Source organism: Buteo buteo, chromosome 5 (assembly GCF_964188355.1).
Source record: "Buteo buteo chromosome 5, bButBut1.hap1.1, whole genome shotgun sequence".
Classification (NCBI taxonomy): domain Eukaryota; kingdom Metazoa; phylum Chordata; class Aves; order Accipitriformes; family Accipitridae; genus Buteo; species Buteo buteo.
The window spans coordinates 42,162,592-42,181,400 of NC_134175.1; the positions used below are offsets into that span (position 1 = coordinate 42,162,592).

Genomic DNA, 18,809 nt, shown 5'->3' on the forward strand with positions numbered 1-18,809 from the left:
AAGAGAATGCATCGTTACTTAACCAAAACGTGTTTGGCATGAAATCAAGCATTTTATATAGTAGCAGATATAAAAAAATTATATCAGCAAGATACCAAGCACTGCTAAATAATGTATTTTGGGCTCCTTTACTTGAAGTTGTGTGGAGGAAGTTCTTTTCTTTGATGTAACTTTATTTTTAACTGAGCAGAAGAACTTCTATTTGTGCAATCAAACTCTGTGTTGGCTCATCCCTTCAATGTATGTCATTTGGATATGAGAACAGCGAGTTTAACAAGTGTTACTCAGATGAGGAATCCAGGATGTCCTCTTAGGTTTTCATACCACTGATTATGACAGGTGATAATTGCCATTTCTTAGTATTTACTGGAAGCAGTGCTGTGAATTAGCCCTACAAAAAACAGTGAGCATTTCCTTCCAAACACTTCAATCCAATGCTTAGATTTAGGAGGGTTATTTTCTAAAGCATTAAAGCCAATTCTTTCCTCAGTAGCAATGATTGGGATACAGTTTCTTCCCACTACAATGAAGTTACGTTGCACAGCTCGGCCCTAGTGAAGTTTAAAAAATAGCATCTAACTGTTGTAATATGCCTTTTTCCTCAGCAAATCTTGAAAAAAAACTTTGAAAAAAAGTCCTTTTGGAAAACTCATGTTTTCTGTAAATTTTGGGGATGTCAGTTTAAAAAATCTATAGTATTTTGGATATCACATACAAACTAATCACAAGACTGAGGATCAAGAAAGTTCAGTTCTAGACCTCCAAATGAATGTGCCTGATCTTGGGCTAATTACTTCAGCTATGATTTACTGCTGTTTTGATCCTCAGCTTAAGATACATTAAGGAGGACAAAATATTAGGAAGCGTGGAGTAGTAACAGATTTTTTGAAAAAGAGAATATTTATTTATAAACCTTCAAATCACGATTTACTCTTAAAAATCTCAAGCAGCACTTTGATTTTTCCACAGTCTGTTGGGACAAAACCATTCATTTAATAGGCATTGAAGATTTTGCAGGTGGCCTTGGTAATTGAAATAAGCAATTCCCTTTAGCCCTAATTTGAAGTAACTTCTAATTTCAATGGAAGTTGGGTGCCCAAATCCCTATACAGCAGATACTTTCAGAGCTCCCTAGAGAAATGCTCAAGTGGTGAGAATTTTTAGCTTAGTACTTCTGCTGCAGGATTATGTCAAACTAGAAGACCCTTATATTATCCACTGATTGTTCTGGCATAGCATGGAGTATGCAGTATAATAAATAATGAAAGGTTCCAATTTTCCACTGCCTCTTCTAGTGTTTTATATCTGCGCAGAATAAACATAACACTTTATTATTCTAACTCAGTAGCATTTCACATCCACCTAACAAAGACTCAAGTGACAAAGCCTAAGTCAGTACAGTCAGTGAAGAATGAACCAATTCCAACATTAAAAAAAGAGGTGTCCTTCCTCCATTCTCTCTCAGAATTGATTTCAGTCAGATTCAAAGCTAGATCTGTTTCTTATTTTCAGAAACATTACTATTTATTCTATTTATCATTAGAATTGCATTCTGCAGAGACATAATTATTACTAAATTCTGGTGATAGAATGTTAATTGTAAGCAAAACCAAATACATCTTAATTTTCCTAATTTGCTAACACGGGAGCAATCTTTCTGCACATGAACACTGCAAGCATCCATTAAGAGATATTGTAAAACATTGAATGCTACAAAGCTGCCTTTATAGATGTTTTTCTGAGAATAACTGCTTATTCTAAACCAGAGTCTAGTATGTATTGCATTTCAAAAGAGATAATGCCCCAAATTTTACTTAGTATTAGATTTCTCTAGCTTACAAAACCAAGCTTCCAGTAATAAAATAACGTTGTCAGAATGAGCTGTCAAATGACCTGGGTCAGCAACTATTCTCACAGTGAGACAAATTCTACAGGTTAACATAGTGACAACATTCATTCTTTCTCACAGGAAGAAATGTATTGATCTGAGCTTTCAGGAACTAAAAGTTAATTACTTTCCTGAAGGTTTCTATTAGGGCAAAAAACAAGGATCACTTGTAATTTATCTGAAGGGAGAAAAGGTTGATATAGCTGGTAACCATGAAATTTGACTTGCACTTTCTTACAGAAAATGGAAAATATGGATTATTTTTTTTTCCCCTGAGAAGTATTTCTAAAAATTACAGAGGGCATATAGCTTCTGTACCCCACGCAGTATATACTGAATTCACTATTCAAAATTCAGAATTTATTTAGTGGGATTATTAGGAATTTTTGTTCTCTATTTCTTCAATACCATTCCTTACACTCTACTTGTCATTAGGACTGTTGGTGAGTTGATGTGGCAACAAAGTCTAGAAGAGATTGAAAATTTATCTCCTTATTAGACTGGCACATCTTAATTCACAGTCATTCTTTATTAACCTTCTTTTCAAGAGAAATAAAGTAAAGATGCACAAATATCTGACTTGTTAAGCTCATTCTTTTTCAGGTAAGGAACTTTAAAATCTCTACATCTGAAAGGGATTTCAGTTTAAATTGAAACTGTAAAATCTACTGGATCAGTTTTGTATGTTTTGCCCCTGACAAATGTACAAATATAAGACTCATTTCGGGCAGACAAATACCCACAGTCCTTAGAGACTGAGGCTGAGATGTTAAAAACCACCTGTGGAATCTCTGCAGCCAAATCTTTTTAAAATTAAATATGTATTTTTCCAAAGTTTTCCAAAAGCTCTTCAAAAGCCCAGCTTCCCAACATTCTCCCTGGCCACCTTGATGTTTTCAGTGCAACAGGAAAGATTTTTTAAAGGTATTTTGAAAAAAGAGCTTATGAGAAGTTCAAGAACTTTAAACACTCATATAATATGCCATGGAGCAACCCTAAGAAAACCATTCACCATCTTTTCAAACTTCTTTCCCCAATCATTTCTGAAGCCAGAGTTACTAGCTTCTGCTTTGCTACCTGTATCCAATTTCCACTAAAATCAACAGCAAGACAAGCAGTGATTTCAGCAGGATGTGGATCAGGTCATATATCTGCATATTTAGACTTAGTTCCCAAGTCATACTTTCTCCTGGGAAAGTTTCAATGGGTAATACTGCTGGGAGGATCAGAGGAAATGTATGCATTTGTGTGTATAGAAAACACATTCAAAACGCTATCCTGTGGAGCTTTAAATGGCTTTAAAACTTTCTTTTCTATTGGTGTTCAAGAACAAAATGATTGTTCTCAATTGCTATTATTTACAGCATTTGAAGCTCAGGTGCAGAGGTGGAGCGTATCGGTGTGACCCTTGCCACACCCCCAAATGATTGGCTGGAGGGAAAGTTATAATGCTCGGCCAGCAACTCAGAAATAGCCGCAGCCCAGGGCATAGCTTTATGTAAGTCAACAATTCCAGAAGCACAATTATTACCTGTGATCACCGATCAGTACAAAACTGCACTGAGTCCTGCTGAAAGCAGCTAAAAATATTCCATGCGGGAAAATCAGATTATAGTTTATTTCTTTTTTTGAGAGAGAGAGAGACCGCGCGCTAGATAAAATATTTCATGTTTCCATTAGAACCATGCCTTTACATCTTATTTAGGAATTCACATTGTGGACATCTTAGATAGACAACTTTCAGATATATTAAGAGATATTTGTATTCCATGGACACTTAATTTCAAAAGTAGTAGTGGTACTAGGAATTTCTAAACTGACATTATTGTGCTGCCTTTACCATTTAAAGTTTACTTTTAATAAAATGCATGTATGCAGAGTAGCAAACATGGTCCTTTATAGCTGATTTGTTATTTCAGAAAGCATTAAAAGCAAGTAAAGCATTTGAGCTTAAAACAAAGAATGTAAAATTCACCAAACCACTCCTGATGGTGGGGAAAAGGACAGATTATGCTACAGGACATTTCAGTCAAGATACCTTGCCTACCAATGGTAAGACAGTACATTGTCTACAACACGACTTGAAGCAAACTACAAGAGAATTTCTGTGCTCTTTGAGAGGCAGCCAAAAATAAATCTGTGTCATAAGTTTATTGCACCATTATGGAAAACTGAGAATAGAGTGGGCTAGCTCTGAACTCACAGTTTCAGCACTTCTAATCCCCATAAGGCAAAAACTCATTTCACATGACTTCTGTGCAAGGGTTAAAGAAACAGCACAAGCTTCTGATACTATGCCTGCAAACAGAAGGGAATGACCACAGAATCCCAAAGCACTCTTTCGTTTTCACTGAAAAGGAAGTAATCAAAATCACTGTCACTTACTCTCTGTTGGCAGCACAGGGGGAAGTGTGGTCTTAGTCTTCTTGGTCTTCTTCTCAGTAGGCTTTGAGGTCTTTGTGGATGAGGCATCTGCAATCAAAACAAATAGTATAATACAAATCCTATTTAAAAATCAATAATGAAAAAGCTGCCTATTAACATCAGTTTGTTTTGGATCTTTCTGCAAAGTTAAAGGAAACTGCTGTCCTTTTGAGTTGTAAGAAAGATTTTCTGCACAGACTTGCTGGAGAATTTCACATTCTAGAAGAGGAGCAGAGAGGGAGAAGCCCTCTATGAAAGCAGCTGCACTGAGAACCTGAGAAAGCAACTAGACAAGAGGCACCTTCTAAGCTGATGGGTCTATTTTAACTGAATAGAACAAAGTACAACATGCACAAAGCTGCTTTAGCAGTGCATGGAAGAGGGAAACAAAGGCATATTTGAAGCATCATTTCATCCAAAAGAATGCCTTGCCTTGTCATTCTTCTATTCCATTGTCTATGTGATCTATATAGATGAACACATTTTGAAAAGCAGCATTTCCTCTGTATGTTTAAATCTTTCCAAGAAACTGTTACACATTGGTACATTCCTAAATAAAAATGGCAAAGGGGACACCACATATTCTCAAGATTGTATAGCTCAGATCCAGCAACTACTCAGCACTGCAGGCTGCACCGACAGCTGAGTCAGTACAAGCTCTCTTCCATGCATATCTTATATGACATAGACACATATAACTAGAAGGTTCAACCTTTCTTCAGCAAGGTTATCCTAGGTCGAGAATGTCATATAATGCAAAACCTAATGAGCTCCACTTGTTAGATTGTTTGATCCTGACATTTATCTTTGGAAGAAAGATCCCAAAACTGGATTATGATTTCAGCAATAGCTGTATCAATTTATAGCTTTCAAATATTCAGCATTCAGAGGATTTGTGCATGAGATAGCTGTTTGAAATTTAGTTACCAGAGAAAAGATTACATAAATGTTATGGAACCACCTATTTCTGTCACCTACTTCCAGGTGCCAGAGCATGAAAGTTTGTTTCTCTGTATTTCCTAAAAAGTTAGCAGCGGAAGACAGAATCTCCTAGCAAACAATTCAGAGCAGAAGGCTGTGTTCGATCTAGTTCAGACACTCAGATTCTACAGATTTGTCCCTGAGCTAATTTGACAACTGAAGTCAAACATTCCTCCAATCTGATTTGAGTCCATGGGGCCAAAAGGAATATAATGATATGGTTAATGAATGGTTACTTGTTGAGTCTGAAAATCAACATCTGGGATACTGCCAGCAGACTGAGTAGAAGGGAGCAATTTTAATTGTTGTTTTAGATCAGAATTCTAATTTTAAAATAACAGTCATCCTCTCTGCCAGTCACAGACATGAGATATCAAATGGCGTCTCTCCTAAATAGCTGGAGTTTGCTGTGGTGCCATTCCTCAAAAACCTCTACTCAGCTGTACAAAGCAGCACGCCAGCAGGGAATGGAAAAGACAGATGAGGCAGCCAGTATCAAGGTAAGGAATGTGGTCATTCTGGTGTCCAACATCACGTGGGCAGTGAGCTCCCAACGCCATGGGTGTCGCTACTAGGGTGAGCCAGACAGCTGATGTAACGCCATTCATGTCATCATGCAATGAATATGTCATGAGCTGACAGCCTCCTATTATCAAGACTTTGCAAGCCAAAGCCTACCTCCAGCCTCCTAAAACATCCATTGCCCAGCAGGAAATTGGAAGTGGGAAATATGCTAAGGGAGGCTTCAGGAAGAAAAACAACTACTTGAAGGAGATCAGAAGACAAAGTCAAAGGAAAAAACACATAGGTCACTGAGACATTTAAAAGATGCTAGGGCAGCTCTGGAGAACTACTGTGCTAAGCACTTGATGATCTGATCCTTTAACACTCTGCATCTGTGGTAGTTAAGGTGTTACAGGGTACTAGATTTTGCTTAAAGCCTCTTCTTGATAGTCTTCTTTGAACTTCAGCGCTGGTAAAATTTATTACTTTAAATTACAGAAATATAAACAATAGTTTATCAAACATCTAAGCCAGACTATGTTGTGACCATGGTATCACAGAAGGTGTCATTACAGGAACCAATATAATTAACTGTAATTATATGTATAATTAATTCCTTTTCCGGCTACAACAAAGACTGACTTTTACTGATGGAGTTACAGGATCATATTCTTACCTTGTGGTACCTTTCCTTCCTATATTAGTAAAACAAATAATAGTTTTGTTTTCTAGACCTCCTGCCCAAATACCACATCTGTAACACAGTTGTGAAGGCTTAGTAGCCAAAATCTATGTTATTGGGCTTGTTGTCTAGTGTTGTGTTCTTTTTAGTCACAATGGAAAGTATCACAGTATTCAAGGATGAGCTCACCAGAAGGTGAGCTGATAAGAAGTACATTTGGTTACTTAAAGTCCCTTAAGTAACTTAAAGTCCATGGCAGTTTTAAAACTCTGTACTCTCAACCTCATGACAAAATATTTGCCCAAGGACAAGACTACTTGGCAAAAGTACAGTGTCGTCATCACAACTGAAGCTGAAAACGGGTACCTCAGTCAGCAAATTGTACATGTTCTAAGACTATGACTTACAAGGGTGGTTGAGCTGCCAATTTTTTTATTTTTGCTCACTTCCACTAGAAAAAACAAGTGACCAAACATCAGTGAATGCAAAGAATTGAAAAGTTCTAGACTGAGAAATGTGCCATACATAGTCCTGAGGCAGACTGGTACCAAGGCTCACATACTGAATTCTTACGTGCTCTTAAAGAATGCATAGAGCTCAGAGGCAAATCTTCATGGTTTCAACTTACTGCTCTAAAATCCTTGTAGAAATACAGTGGGCAGCAGGACAACATAGATTATTCCACAAAGCAGCCAGAGCCCTTGGCTCTGTACTGTCTCTCTGCTCATGCTCATTTATGGTAAATACTGAATTAATTATTGACCAAAAGAGTGGAAGGGAAGGGAGCAGAGTTCTTTTTTGTGTATGTGGTTCATAAAGGCTGCTATTGGGAAATGAAGGGGGGAAGGAGGAAGTTCTAAGGAAGGGTTTTCCCGTAGCCAGCAAAGAACTTACCTTCTACCAGCACTTTGCAAGCACATTCAGCTTTTCCTGCTGCATTCTCAGCTATGCATTTGTATTCACCCCCATCTTCAGGCATGGTCTTCTCAATGGTAAGTGAACACAGTGTCCCTAATACAAAGGAAAGAGAAATCAAATGGATGTTATATTGCAGTTCATAAAAAACTTAGTGCTATTTAGGAACAGAATGCATTAAATGATCCAATCCTTTACTACAGGTGATCTTCACTGCTAGAAAAAGATGTTTTGTCCTTAAAAATTCAATATCCAAATTGGAACCTTATTAATGCTAAATAAAATAAAAACACATTGATAGATAAATTGAATCTTACTGCTATTCCCTAGGATACATGAAACTGTCCCTACAGCCCTAAAGTTGTTAATGGATGAGGGTAGAGAAGACACAGAGCAGAATCTCTGCTGCTGTTCTTTGTCTTATAGCAGGAATAAGGAGTCCTCACTCAGATGATCTTTTCCCAAAAGTGCTAGTAGTGTAGGACTGTAAATGAGAGGGCTTCTGTCAAGTGGCCATCTGCAATATTTTGATTCAGCCTTATCTGTATCACTCCTATGAGCATCCACGTGTGAAAGTAGAACTTTAGCTTAGAGCACAAGTTTAAAAATGGCACTGAGACAATTTTTCTTTTTGCTTGAATTACTTAAAGAACGAGTGTCTGATGTTGTAAAAAACCCATTAGAAAGTCCAATATATCAGTGGCAATCAAACTTGTCACTGCAGCAAATCCATTTATTTTCAAACAAATAAAGCAAAATTTTACTTCATTGGATTTGCAGAAACAGGATGAGACATAAGCTCTGTAGTTACCAAGGGAAACTTGGTATGACCCAAGGGAAATACATTTCCTCTTAAAATGTAAAACTCTGTGAACCAAAACAGAAGCTGTTCCCAGTAGTTGGGGTATGAGGAAGGAGAATTGTTGTTTACCCCGTCCCTTATGTTCACCTGCATTGCTTGGAACAACAAAGTACTTTGCTCCCCAGGGAGAACCCCAATTAAAACACTCCAGACTTTCCCCTTCCAAATATCCCTCATTAAGTGAGGGTGAAGTGTGGGCTTGCTTTCTCCTTCCTCACTGGAAAGCCTGGCCTGTCCCCTAAACACAGCCCAAGACATTGTGCACTTCCACCTATTGCTGTTAGCTTATCCAGAATGCCTCCACCCTCCACTTATTTCAGCCCCACTAATACCTTCCCCCCTTCCTCCACTTACCTTTCTCACAGTCTCTCCCAATTAACAGCAAGATTAGATAGATGATCTTGTTTAGACATTTCCCCTGTGTCCTGAGATGTAAGGAAATTTCCCAGCACCTCTTGCTATTTGCCACCTTTGTCTCTATGTCAACTGGAGGCTGCTTTCTGCCTTCTACAGTGCCTGATCCCAGGCTCCCCATTAAATATATCCTTTGTGATGTGGGAGATGGCACAGGTGCAGGTGACACACTGGTCCTCGAAAATGACCTCGAAAGGTCCTTGAAAAGAACACTCCTCTATCAGAAGAACTTTGGGAGTTTACTGGCTCTCCCTGGAGACTAGACTTCAGTTCTGACATGGCAGTTATGATTTTGGTGTTCAGATTTTCCCTCATTGTAAAACTAGATGTTATTACTCAAGACAAATCTTATAAAAAACATTCAAATGGTTCCCAACAAATTTGGTTTGCCAGACTCATGCAAGGGTTAGAAGAAAATGAATTTTTCCCTCCTCCTCATCCTCTACAAAATCAAAAAGCTCTAAATAATGACTATTTTCCCCCTGAGAAAGGATGCAAAAACTATCTCAGAAGAGGACCACTGACCCCTGACTCGCATGTGCTGTGCTCAGCCAGCCACAGGGTGAAAAGAAAAGCCACGTGCCTTCCCTCAGGCAACTTTTCTCCATGAGTCAGGCTGAGCCAAAAATGTCACGAGCTGCAGTTCCATTCCAAATGGAGGAGGGACACTAGAGAAGTATTCTTGCAGGCATCTAGCAAATATAAATTCACATGTCTCTACTGTTTAAAGAGACAATTGGAGAGCAAGCCAAAGATAACTTCCAGTCTAAGAATTTGTATAAATCTATGTAACATGATGAGAAAAGATCACACATTAGAACCTAAAAATACTATTGCAAAAGAACATAAACCGCAGAACAAAGACACATACATATGGAGGAGATCTCTGGCCACCTTGCTGCAGGGAAGGAGTCTGGCTTGTAAGGATAACTGGATCATTAAGGGACTGGAACAAAGCAGCATTTACTTTAGTTTCTGTTGGAGTTTTCTACCTGCTCAAAAGCCCTTCCTCAGCTCATTAAAGACTAATGTGACATACAGTCATTCCTCACCACTCACACTGTTGCAGTGTTGTCCATACAGCATACTGCAGCAATGTAAGTTAACACCTTATGAGAAACACTTCCATATGCAGCATATACAAACAGAACACCCCACCCTAACAGTAAGTCATTCCCCACAGTTATACTAAAATCTAGCAGCAAATCCTAGGGTTTTCTCATGATGATCCTTGACTTGCCATGTACATTCAGTGCTCTGAATGTTTGTTTTTAGAATCTAGCAGAGTCCTCATGAAATAATGTCAATCTTACTCCTTCCAAAAGAATATTTATATGTGTTGAATTTTAATGAAGTTATTTTGTGAGAAGGAGGATGAAGGAAATATGTTTTTTCAAGGGCTACATCCTTTTTCTCCTGAATTCCACCCCCTTGCAGCAATAATCTGTATCCTATTTCACTCCACTTCTTTATACTCCCCAGCAGCTACACTGGAATAGCACATACAAAGTGCATGGGGATTGCGGGCCTTGTTGCTACCAGATGCCATGGTGGTATTCTGCCCTCAGTGGAGGAGTGAAGGGGAAATGAGATAATTTGGGTCATGCTCCTTTATTTAGCCACTAGTTTCCATGAAACTGTGGAGTACTAGGACTTCGCATGAAATTGGCCAATGGTTCAAAAAATTATTAGCCAGGGTGGGTCAGGAGTGTAAGGGGAGGCTGAGAAAGCACATGGCTGTAGAAACCTCATTTTCTTAGAAAACCAGGAGAAAACCCCTCCAAACAGGCAAAACTTGATGAGATTTCATAAGGACAGGAAACTCCCCAATAGGCTTATGTTCTGTGATCTAGAGCTACAGTCAATTCCCGGGGCTAGAAGGCCAAATGTCTTTCAACGAAGTATTTGGTATTTCCTCTGCAAAACGCCTTCATGACCTGAAAAAAGCTTATTTTCTCATAATTGCAAGAAAGCCCAGACTGGTTACTCCAGTTGGGTATTCTGAATCCTGGTACCTGCCTAATCCCAGTCAACTAAAAGAATTTGCTATCCATTTTGTCCCCCCATCCCTCTACTTTTTTAGGAACCAGCCCACGGACAGTCTTTAAAACACTGTCACAAAGTGCACACTGGAGTAAGCATGAATACTGGGATCTTCCACTTAAACATTGGAACTGGTGCAGCTCTAGAAAAGACCTTAACAGCCACAGAAGCTGACAGTTTACTGGAGGCTCTGATTTAGATACACAAAGCCTTTCCCTTGCATTTTGAGCTATTAAAGGATTTTCTGACTTACTCAAAAATAGTGCAAGCCAGTTTAAAATACCTCTAGGTTTCTGCATTCTTTCCATGAAACTCCACAGAAAATCAACGTCAGATATAAAACAAATACACAAACCAACAAAAAAAAGCTCCTGAGTCTAATTCCCCACACTGGCATCTAGCTGGCCAACCTCCTGACTCCTATCCATGATGCAGACTGAAGTTTATGTCTTTCTCATTTGTATCCCATGGGATAAAGAAGTACTATGGAATATTTAGGCAATATCAATAAATACTAGGCCATGAGAAATTGCGCCTGGGAGCCATAACAAATTTGTTAAGGAACTCATTGGCCCATAGTGTTAATTTTCTAATAAATCACAAATTGTCTGGGAAAGCACAAATATGTGCTAGTGTCACAGTCATGTTTAAAAATGGCAAGTGGGTTCAGCTGGAAAATATTGACTACAGTTACAATGACAACAGGCAAAGTAGTGAAAAAACTCACATGAGTTTCAGAGAAGAAAAAACGCAAAATTTAATTATTACTAATTGATAGAGTTTTAAGGAAAACAATGTAAGAAACCTACTTTCATTATTCATGAGATTACACATTTAACTGGCTAATGTATCTGTGTAAAGGTAATTTTTTTAGTCTTTACTGAAATATTTGTGTTATCTCACATTATTCTACTGGCAATTAATGCTATATTACTATATTAATGACATTCATTTAGGAAGAGTTAGAGCTGCCAAAATAAAGATCTCATGAAGAAGCTGACAATAGGAAATCATCACTTGGTATGTTTCTGGTGGATTTTCTCTGTGATCAGATTAGGAACAAATTTATTCAGTATTTTAAACTGTGATGTAGAAGTAGTCATAAATTAATGTTGATAAACTTACAGATGATAGAAAGAATGTTGGAAAGGGAAAAGACAGAAAGAGAGAGAAAACAGGGCAGTCCTCATAAACAATCTCATTTACTTGTTAACCTGAGTCTTACCCACTCAAAGAAAATGGGGCTTAAGATAGTGAAATGACAAGCATCCATGGACAGCAAGGGATGCTCTATTTTCAGAAGGTTTAAAGGTTTAATATAGAAGTAACAAACATGAGCTCCACTGTTGTGAGGTAGAAAGAGGACCAATGACCTCCAGTAAGCACAGCAATAGGAAGGTGACCTCCATCTCCCTGATGCTGATACCGACATATGGTTCTGCTGCCTATTTTCTAAATAGGATAATAAACCAACAAATAGCAACCAAAGAGGAGGTACTAAAAAGAAAACCAAAACAAAACAACCCCAAGCCTCCAAGGGCTGGATAAAATGCATTATGGAGAGAAAGTTAGTAATGGCTTGACTTGTCAAGTTTCAAAAAAAAGAGAGAGAGAGGGGTATCTTGATTACAGTCAAAGCTCCTCTGTCAAGTACAAATGGGCTCTTTAGCTTAGCAGAGAAAGGAAACAAGTGTATGGAAGAAGAAACCAGATAAATTCAAATTAGAAGTAAAACATTGCCTTGTTTCTTGATTTAAAAACAAAACAGTTATAAGAATAATTAGACATTGCAATAAACTATCAGTGATTATAGCAAAGGTCTCTCTTTCGCTATATTTAAACCTACACTACATGCATTTCTGGAAGAAGGAAGATACAGACAAAAATGGCAGTACAGAGGGAAATTTTATGGCATGTGACAAACATGGAGTTGTGTCAGAACTGATGCTCAGATGATCTCCCTAGCCTTAAACTTTCTGAAGAAGCTATTTTTAAGCTGCAGAATCCATCTACTTTCAGCAGTACACAGAATTGTGTTCATCACACACCAAACTCTTGCTCAAAGTTAATTGAAAAAGAAATAAAAAAAGTCATGGCAAATCCTAGTTAGACTGACAGACACAGACTTGCACAGCTGACAGGAAGATTTAGGAGTTACGTTAAGTCACAAGAAAGTTGTTAAGGCATTATTGCTAACAAGATTACCAACTCTTTATGTTGCCAAGAAACTTAGGAAGAAAAAAAGCTGTCTTACAAAAAGCAATACAAACTCTGGGCATTTTCTAAGCTACACCTTCACTGCTACCTGAGGCTGTATTAAGTAGTTCCTCTTCAATCTATGTAGTCACATGGTACTAAATCTAACCAAAAAAAAGCACAGCAAGCTGATTTAAAAAATGGCAAGTTTGCCAGTTTTGACTTATATTCACTGTGCATCTCAAGTCTCCAGTCTAGTAAGGATGCCAGCCTCCAAATCCCTTTCAGCGTCGTCTTCTAGAACAACTTTTGTAACGATGCAAAAATTTTCTAACTGGATTTTCTATCCAAGAGTGAGTCACATAGCAGGACACTAGCACAGGGCAGTGCTGTGCCAAGTACTATACAAATGTAAAACAAAATGGTTCCTGCTCTAAAGTGTTCACCGTGTGAGGAAGCTTGTTCTACTCAGTCCTTATATGTCTAACTCCACTGTAATGCCTGCTAGAGCCTTCTTAAATACTTTTTTCCAAACAAAAAGCTTCCCATAATTTCAAACGAAGAACTCTCTTATATTAAAATCAACTGCCTCTTAACCATACACCATCTAACCTGCCCGTATAAATGCATAATGCTCTAATTTATGACTATGCTCTTTTGTTTGTTTGTTACAGTTACCATTTATTTTGAGATTTCACAGGCAAAAACCCCATTAATATCTATCCCAGGAATGTAACAAGTATTTAAAAGAAGAAAAATATAAAGTCAAACCATTAATAAACTCCTATCAGGTCAGACATGTTTGTAAAAGAAAAATGGTGTAAGAGCTCACTTTATGATAAAAATGATACTCTAAGCAACAAATCACGCATGCCAATCAACTGACAGAATACTATTTGGGGAATTATTAAAAGAAATGGAGAAACAAGTATTGGTGTTCATGATTCCAAAGGGAAACGAAACAGTAATAGTTGACATGTAAAATGGAAGGAATGAGATTGATCTTAGATACGTTGTGATTGTGACATTCAGTATAATGCTGCCCGGATTCTGATTTCTAATTGCTAACGTAAACCTAACTATGGAATAATAGAATATGTTGCAAGCCCTAGATTAAGTATTAGAATACAGCACATATACAGCATAAATATGCCTGAAGATGAAGGTCTTTTTTGGAGCAGGATTTATTTTTTCCTTTGCCAAAGACCTTACCAATCAGTGATTATTCTGATCCTGGTGTTTGAACTCGGGCTTCTCCGATTATACAGAAGTGGGCCTAACGTCCCCCCTTCTCTTGCATGCTAACAGCTAAACTGCCTTGGACAGGCAATGTAGTGTTAGCCTCTTCAAACAGAGAGGAGACGTGTGAATAGAGTTGTTTCTAACAGGTAAAGGGTGTTACTATCAGCTGGGACAAATATGCCAAGGAAAGTTACTTTCAGTGAATGACTACACAAAGAGACTAGTTAGTTTGTCTATCCTGTGAACTTGTTACACACAAGTGTACTTTTAAGTCTGCCTTTCCTGGGCAAATATGCCACCTGTTTTCTCAGGTGGGCATGGTCCTGAAACCAGATCTTCGGTATTTACCTTCACGACATGTTTAGCACCAGGAGATCAGCAAACTGCTGTCTCTTTTTGCTTTCTGGTAATGACAGAGAGGGTTAATTTAATTTCCAAATGACAAATACATGGCATTCTGCAGGTTCATGTGTTACTTATTGAACAGCTTGTGGGCCAGTGGCCCATACTAACTAAGATGGACTTGTATGATAAGAAGCAGATAGACATGTCTCACTCTAGATGGAGGATTTTCCAGTGTCCAACTCACTAAGAACAAGTAAGTTATTCTTCTGTGAGATACCTCCAGAAAATTTTTGATAGATACAACCAGTGGTCACCACCAAACATCACGGCAGCACAAAACCAGTTGGTGAAATAGGTAAGAACAGACCAAGTCTATCCACTTTCATAGTGGATTTTGTTGCTGAACACAAGAGGAGCAAGGTCATGCTGCAGAAATAAAAAATGGCTTTGCAAGATCTAAGCCCATTAATGTGAGCTAGGTCCATTTGCTCTGAATTCTGCTCCTTCTCCACAGACTCAACCTTCTTTCAGCTGAGGATGACTCTAGGGGATTATCTCCAGAGCCCATTAAATGCTGCTCCAAGGTTGGCCAAAGGCACTGCTGCTGAAGGACATGATACCTGTGGGTGTGACGAAGCTGCCTTTTCAGTGTTTGGGGCAAAAGGTGGAACCTAGGATTTTGGCATCGGGCTGCTGAGTACTGCATCCAGTTTTATTGTTGTGCTCTCTGTTTAAAGCTGCTCCAAACACATTCTGTGATGCTATTCCATACAGTTTCTCTATGGTACTGATACTCATCCTGAAGTTGTTATTTCTCAATTCTAGTCTGTAGCTCTAATTATTCCTTCTCCTCCCTTGGTTCCTTCAACTATTTATGGGTTCCTAACTAGGGGAAAAGAGAAAAATCAATATCTAAGAAAACTGAAACTTACTTAAAGTAAGTATCATGCATACCTAGTTAATTACTTAACAGTTGGCATGAAAGCATCTCACAGTGGGGGAGCAGCAACACATTCTTCTCCAAGTGCCAAAGCTAGCAGGTACTGTCAGGAAAAAACCTAAATTGACCATCATGCAATGCATCCCTTCAGTGTAACAGAGGGTATGTAATAGGGTTTAAAAAAAAAAGTAGTTCTAATCTTCATTCCATTTCTTTCCATTAAAGGAGAAAACTAGCATTTACTTCCCTGTGTAATATTTCTTTCTAAGATCCTCTGCAAATACGTGCAAAAGAAAGCATGACTTTGAAGTACCGATAATACTGACTACCTAAGCATGATACTAGTGTAATAATTCAGGTACAACTCAAACATAAGGACAGTTTCTTCACTCCCTGCAAGAAGCTGTCCTCAAACAGAGGATTCCTTATCCAGTGGTGACCTTTGCTCCTTACCTCAGTGGAAAGCACTGCTAAAGTGTGACATTCTGACAAAATGCCAGCTCTGGGATGTTATGACCAACAGTGTCACCTAGCCCAGACAAACTGGATGGGATAAGTCACATGCCCTGCTCAGGCAGGTGGTAGAGCATTTTTGTACATGAGGATCACTTCACTGTAAACACAACTACACTGGATTTTTAGCTCCACAGTACCATTTATAAAGTGAACATGAGTTGGGGGATCGTAACAGTCAATTACTCAGTTTATTTCAGTCAAGAAAACAGCTTTCTGCAGCACCACAACACTAAAGCTTTGGGACTTTAGGAGGCTCCACCATAGCTCAGAAGCTTTGATACAGAGGTGCTGTTTATCTGATGTACTTTGATAGGAGACATGAAACTTTGGGATACATAATTTCTTTTCTCTCTGAGCAACTCCAAGAAAACCCTTGAAATACTGCTTCCAATGTAAGGCTGATTAAATTGCAGTCTCCCACCTTCCTGATCCCGTCAGTCCTTTTTACAAGGATGGCATTACCACTAGTCAACTTTTTCTCATGTACGTGACAGTTAACCCTATTCTATACAGTCCCTTCTGGTGAAAATCATCATGTGCTCATAAATTTTTTATGCTACTTCAGACACATGCTAGACACAATGCACCTGCAACCATTTCCCTCTCTCCATCTACTTACTTTGGTATCCCCTTAATGTAGTACTCGGGTACCTTCCCCCCACCCCCCAGCCCCCATCTGAAGGCAACCTTGTTTCTGACTGCATCTATTTGAAATGAATCCTCACGTTTCAATGCTTGGAACCCGGCACAAAGATTGACTGGTTGTGGTGAACCATTGTGCGTATTCATTTAGTTCTCATTTAATAATACTGAAAATAGTCTGGATTAAATGAAGAAAGATTCACACTTAAGACTGCAGACCCCTGTGTCAAGTTATAATTCTTCATGTGAACATGAACTTTTTTACTACAACATGCAGGAGAGTGTCATTCTCTATATAATTCCCTTAGTGTTTTATGAAACAAATATGAAGTAAAGAAGTTTTTTTTGTATTATCAATTATCCTCCCTATTTTGGTCCCAAGAAAAATATATTTTGTCTAGATACAATATTAACATTCATAAAAAAACAGTCTAGTAGGGTTTGATTATCCAGAATGTGGAATATAAAGAAATTACTCAATCTGACAACAGTAAGTGTTCTCTCTGAGGACTTTTACCAAAGTCTGTACTGTTTTGAAATTAGTTAAAAATTGTCAGGCCAGTGGGGTTCAAATATTTCAGTGTCTGTAAAGGCAACAGAAGTATCTGTGGTGGGGCATTAAATACACTTGAAATCAATTCTCAACTCTGATCTTAACTATGTAACTTGCAGTTTTAGTAATTTCCTTCTATAACACAGCCCCTCTTTGCTTCTGTGTTTCTTATTGCAATAAGAAGCCTGAAATATTAAACATACGGAAGAATTAAATCAGAATTTGTAAACCAGCAGTAATATTATTCTGTTTTCAATGTTCTAATCCTTAAAGTTCAGCTTAAATAAACGTCATGTACCAGCTCCTTAAACAGCGTTAGCAATGTAAACAGCATTTAAAAATGCAAGAAGTTCAACTTTATAAAAATTACATCTGCAAGCTGTTAAAGGAGAATCTGCAAGAAATGTCAAACAATACTGTTCCTTGTGTACTCCACTGAAATAACAAGAAAGTTGCATCTGGAAACAGTTACTGGCACAGGACTTAAATACAGTATTCCGTTACCTTTAATGAACTAAATATTATTAATCAAGAGCCAGATATAACAGTGTGCCATCCAGCTGGCTTGTAATTCAATTAATTTACCTTCTTGGGAGATGACAATGGACTTTGATGATTTAATGGTTTTGCTGTCTAGAGTCCAGGTGACAGCTGCAGGGGGATCAGAGGAAATCCGACATTGTAAGACCAATTTTTCACCATCTACTACTTGAGCATCCTGAAGCTTCTCTGTAAAGGAGGGTGCTGTTCCTTTGCTTGCTGGCGGTTTGCTTGCTGTTACTTTGTTTTCAGCTTTTTTCACAGTTATTCCGCCATCCACCACTGCACACCCATGTTCACAGTTTCTGTCATTCTTCTCTTCTTTTTTCACTGCTGGTTTGGCAACAGGGGCTTGAGAATTGGGGGTCGCATTCTGAGCTTCAGAATTGGTGCGGGCATTTGGTGCTGGGGTACTAGCGCTGCCATTCTCTGCAGGTGGCTTTTTCTTTGAGCCCAGCACAGATCTGAAATCTGTAATGGCTGGTTTAGGAGGTGGCACCTTCTCTGGCAACGGGGTTTTTGGGGTGCCTTTCTTGGCCAGCACAGAGCGGAAGTCCACCTGCTGAGGAGCATGAACTTTCCTTTCCTCCTCTGACAAGGTCTTGGGTTTGACCTGCCGCTGCAGGTTTGCGCGGAAGTCCATTTGCTCGGCTGGGATTTCTTTCAGTTCCTCCTCAGAAAAACTTTTGGTGCTGACTTTCTTGCCTAAAATGTCACGGAAATCAAGTTGCTCAGCTTCCTGCTGCCTCAAGCTCTCCTCTGTGTGTTCCCGAGTTTCCACTCGCCTCTTCAGCACTCCTCGGACGTCTTCCTGCTCTTCCTCAGCTGCTCTGGTTTCACTGCTGTTCTTTCTAAAGCCACTTGTTCTACCGAATGTTAGTTTACCATGGTCTCCACCATCTCTTCGCTCTCCAGAGCTGGCTGTTTCCCTCCCACTATGATCCGAAAAAGAAAAGAAAGAGAGAGCCAGGAAAGGGGCTGGTTTAAAAATGTCAGGGAACAATCTCAAAGCAGGAACAAAATGTGTTTATAGAAGGGGAGGTTGATTAGAGGAGCACACTCCATTAGTTCATTGCATCAATGATGACTTCAGGAGCCATATAAGGGCACAAACAAAAAAGA

General features: G+C 38.7%; 1 protein-coding gene across 4 annotated transcripts in view; it reads right to left on the bottom strand.

The window, feature by feature from the left end:
* Nucleotides 1-18,809, bottom strand: part of MYLK (myosin light chain kinase) — a 221,856-nt gene that overhangs the window by 56,388 nt on the left and 146,659 nt on the right. For all 4 annotated transcript variants that reach the window (XM_075028799.1, XM_075028800.1, XM_075028798.1 and 1 more), the window contains 3 exons: nucleotides 17,733-18,622; nucleotides 7,374-7,490; nucleotides 4,274-4,360 (listed from right to left, as the gene is read on the bottom strand). In XM_075028799.1, the coding sequence (XP_074884900.1) occupies nucleotides 4,274-4,360; nucleotides 7,374-7,490; nucleotides 17,733-18,622 (1,094 nt within the window). The remainder of the gene's footprint in view (nucleotides 1-4,273; nucleotides 4,361-7,373; nucleotides 7,491-17,732; nucleotides 18,623-18,809) is intronic.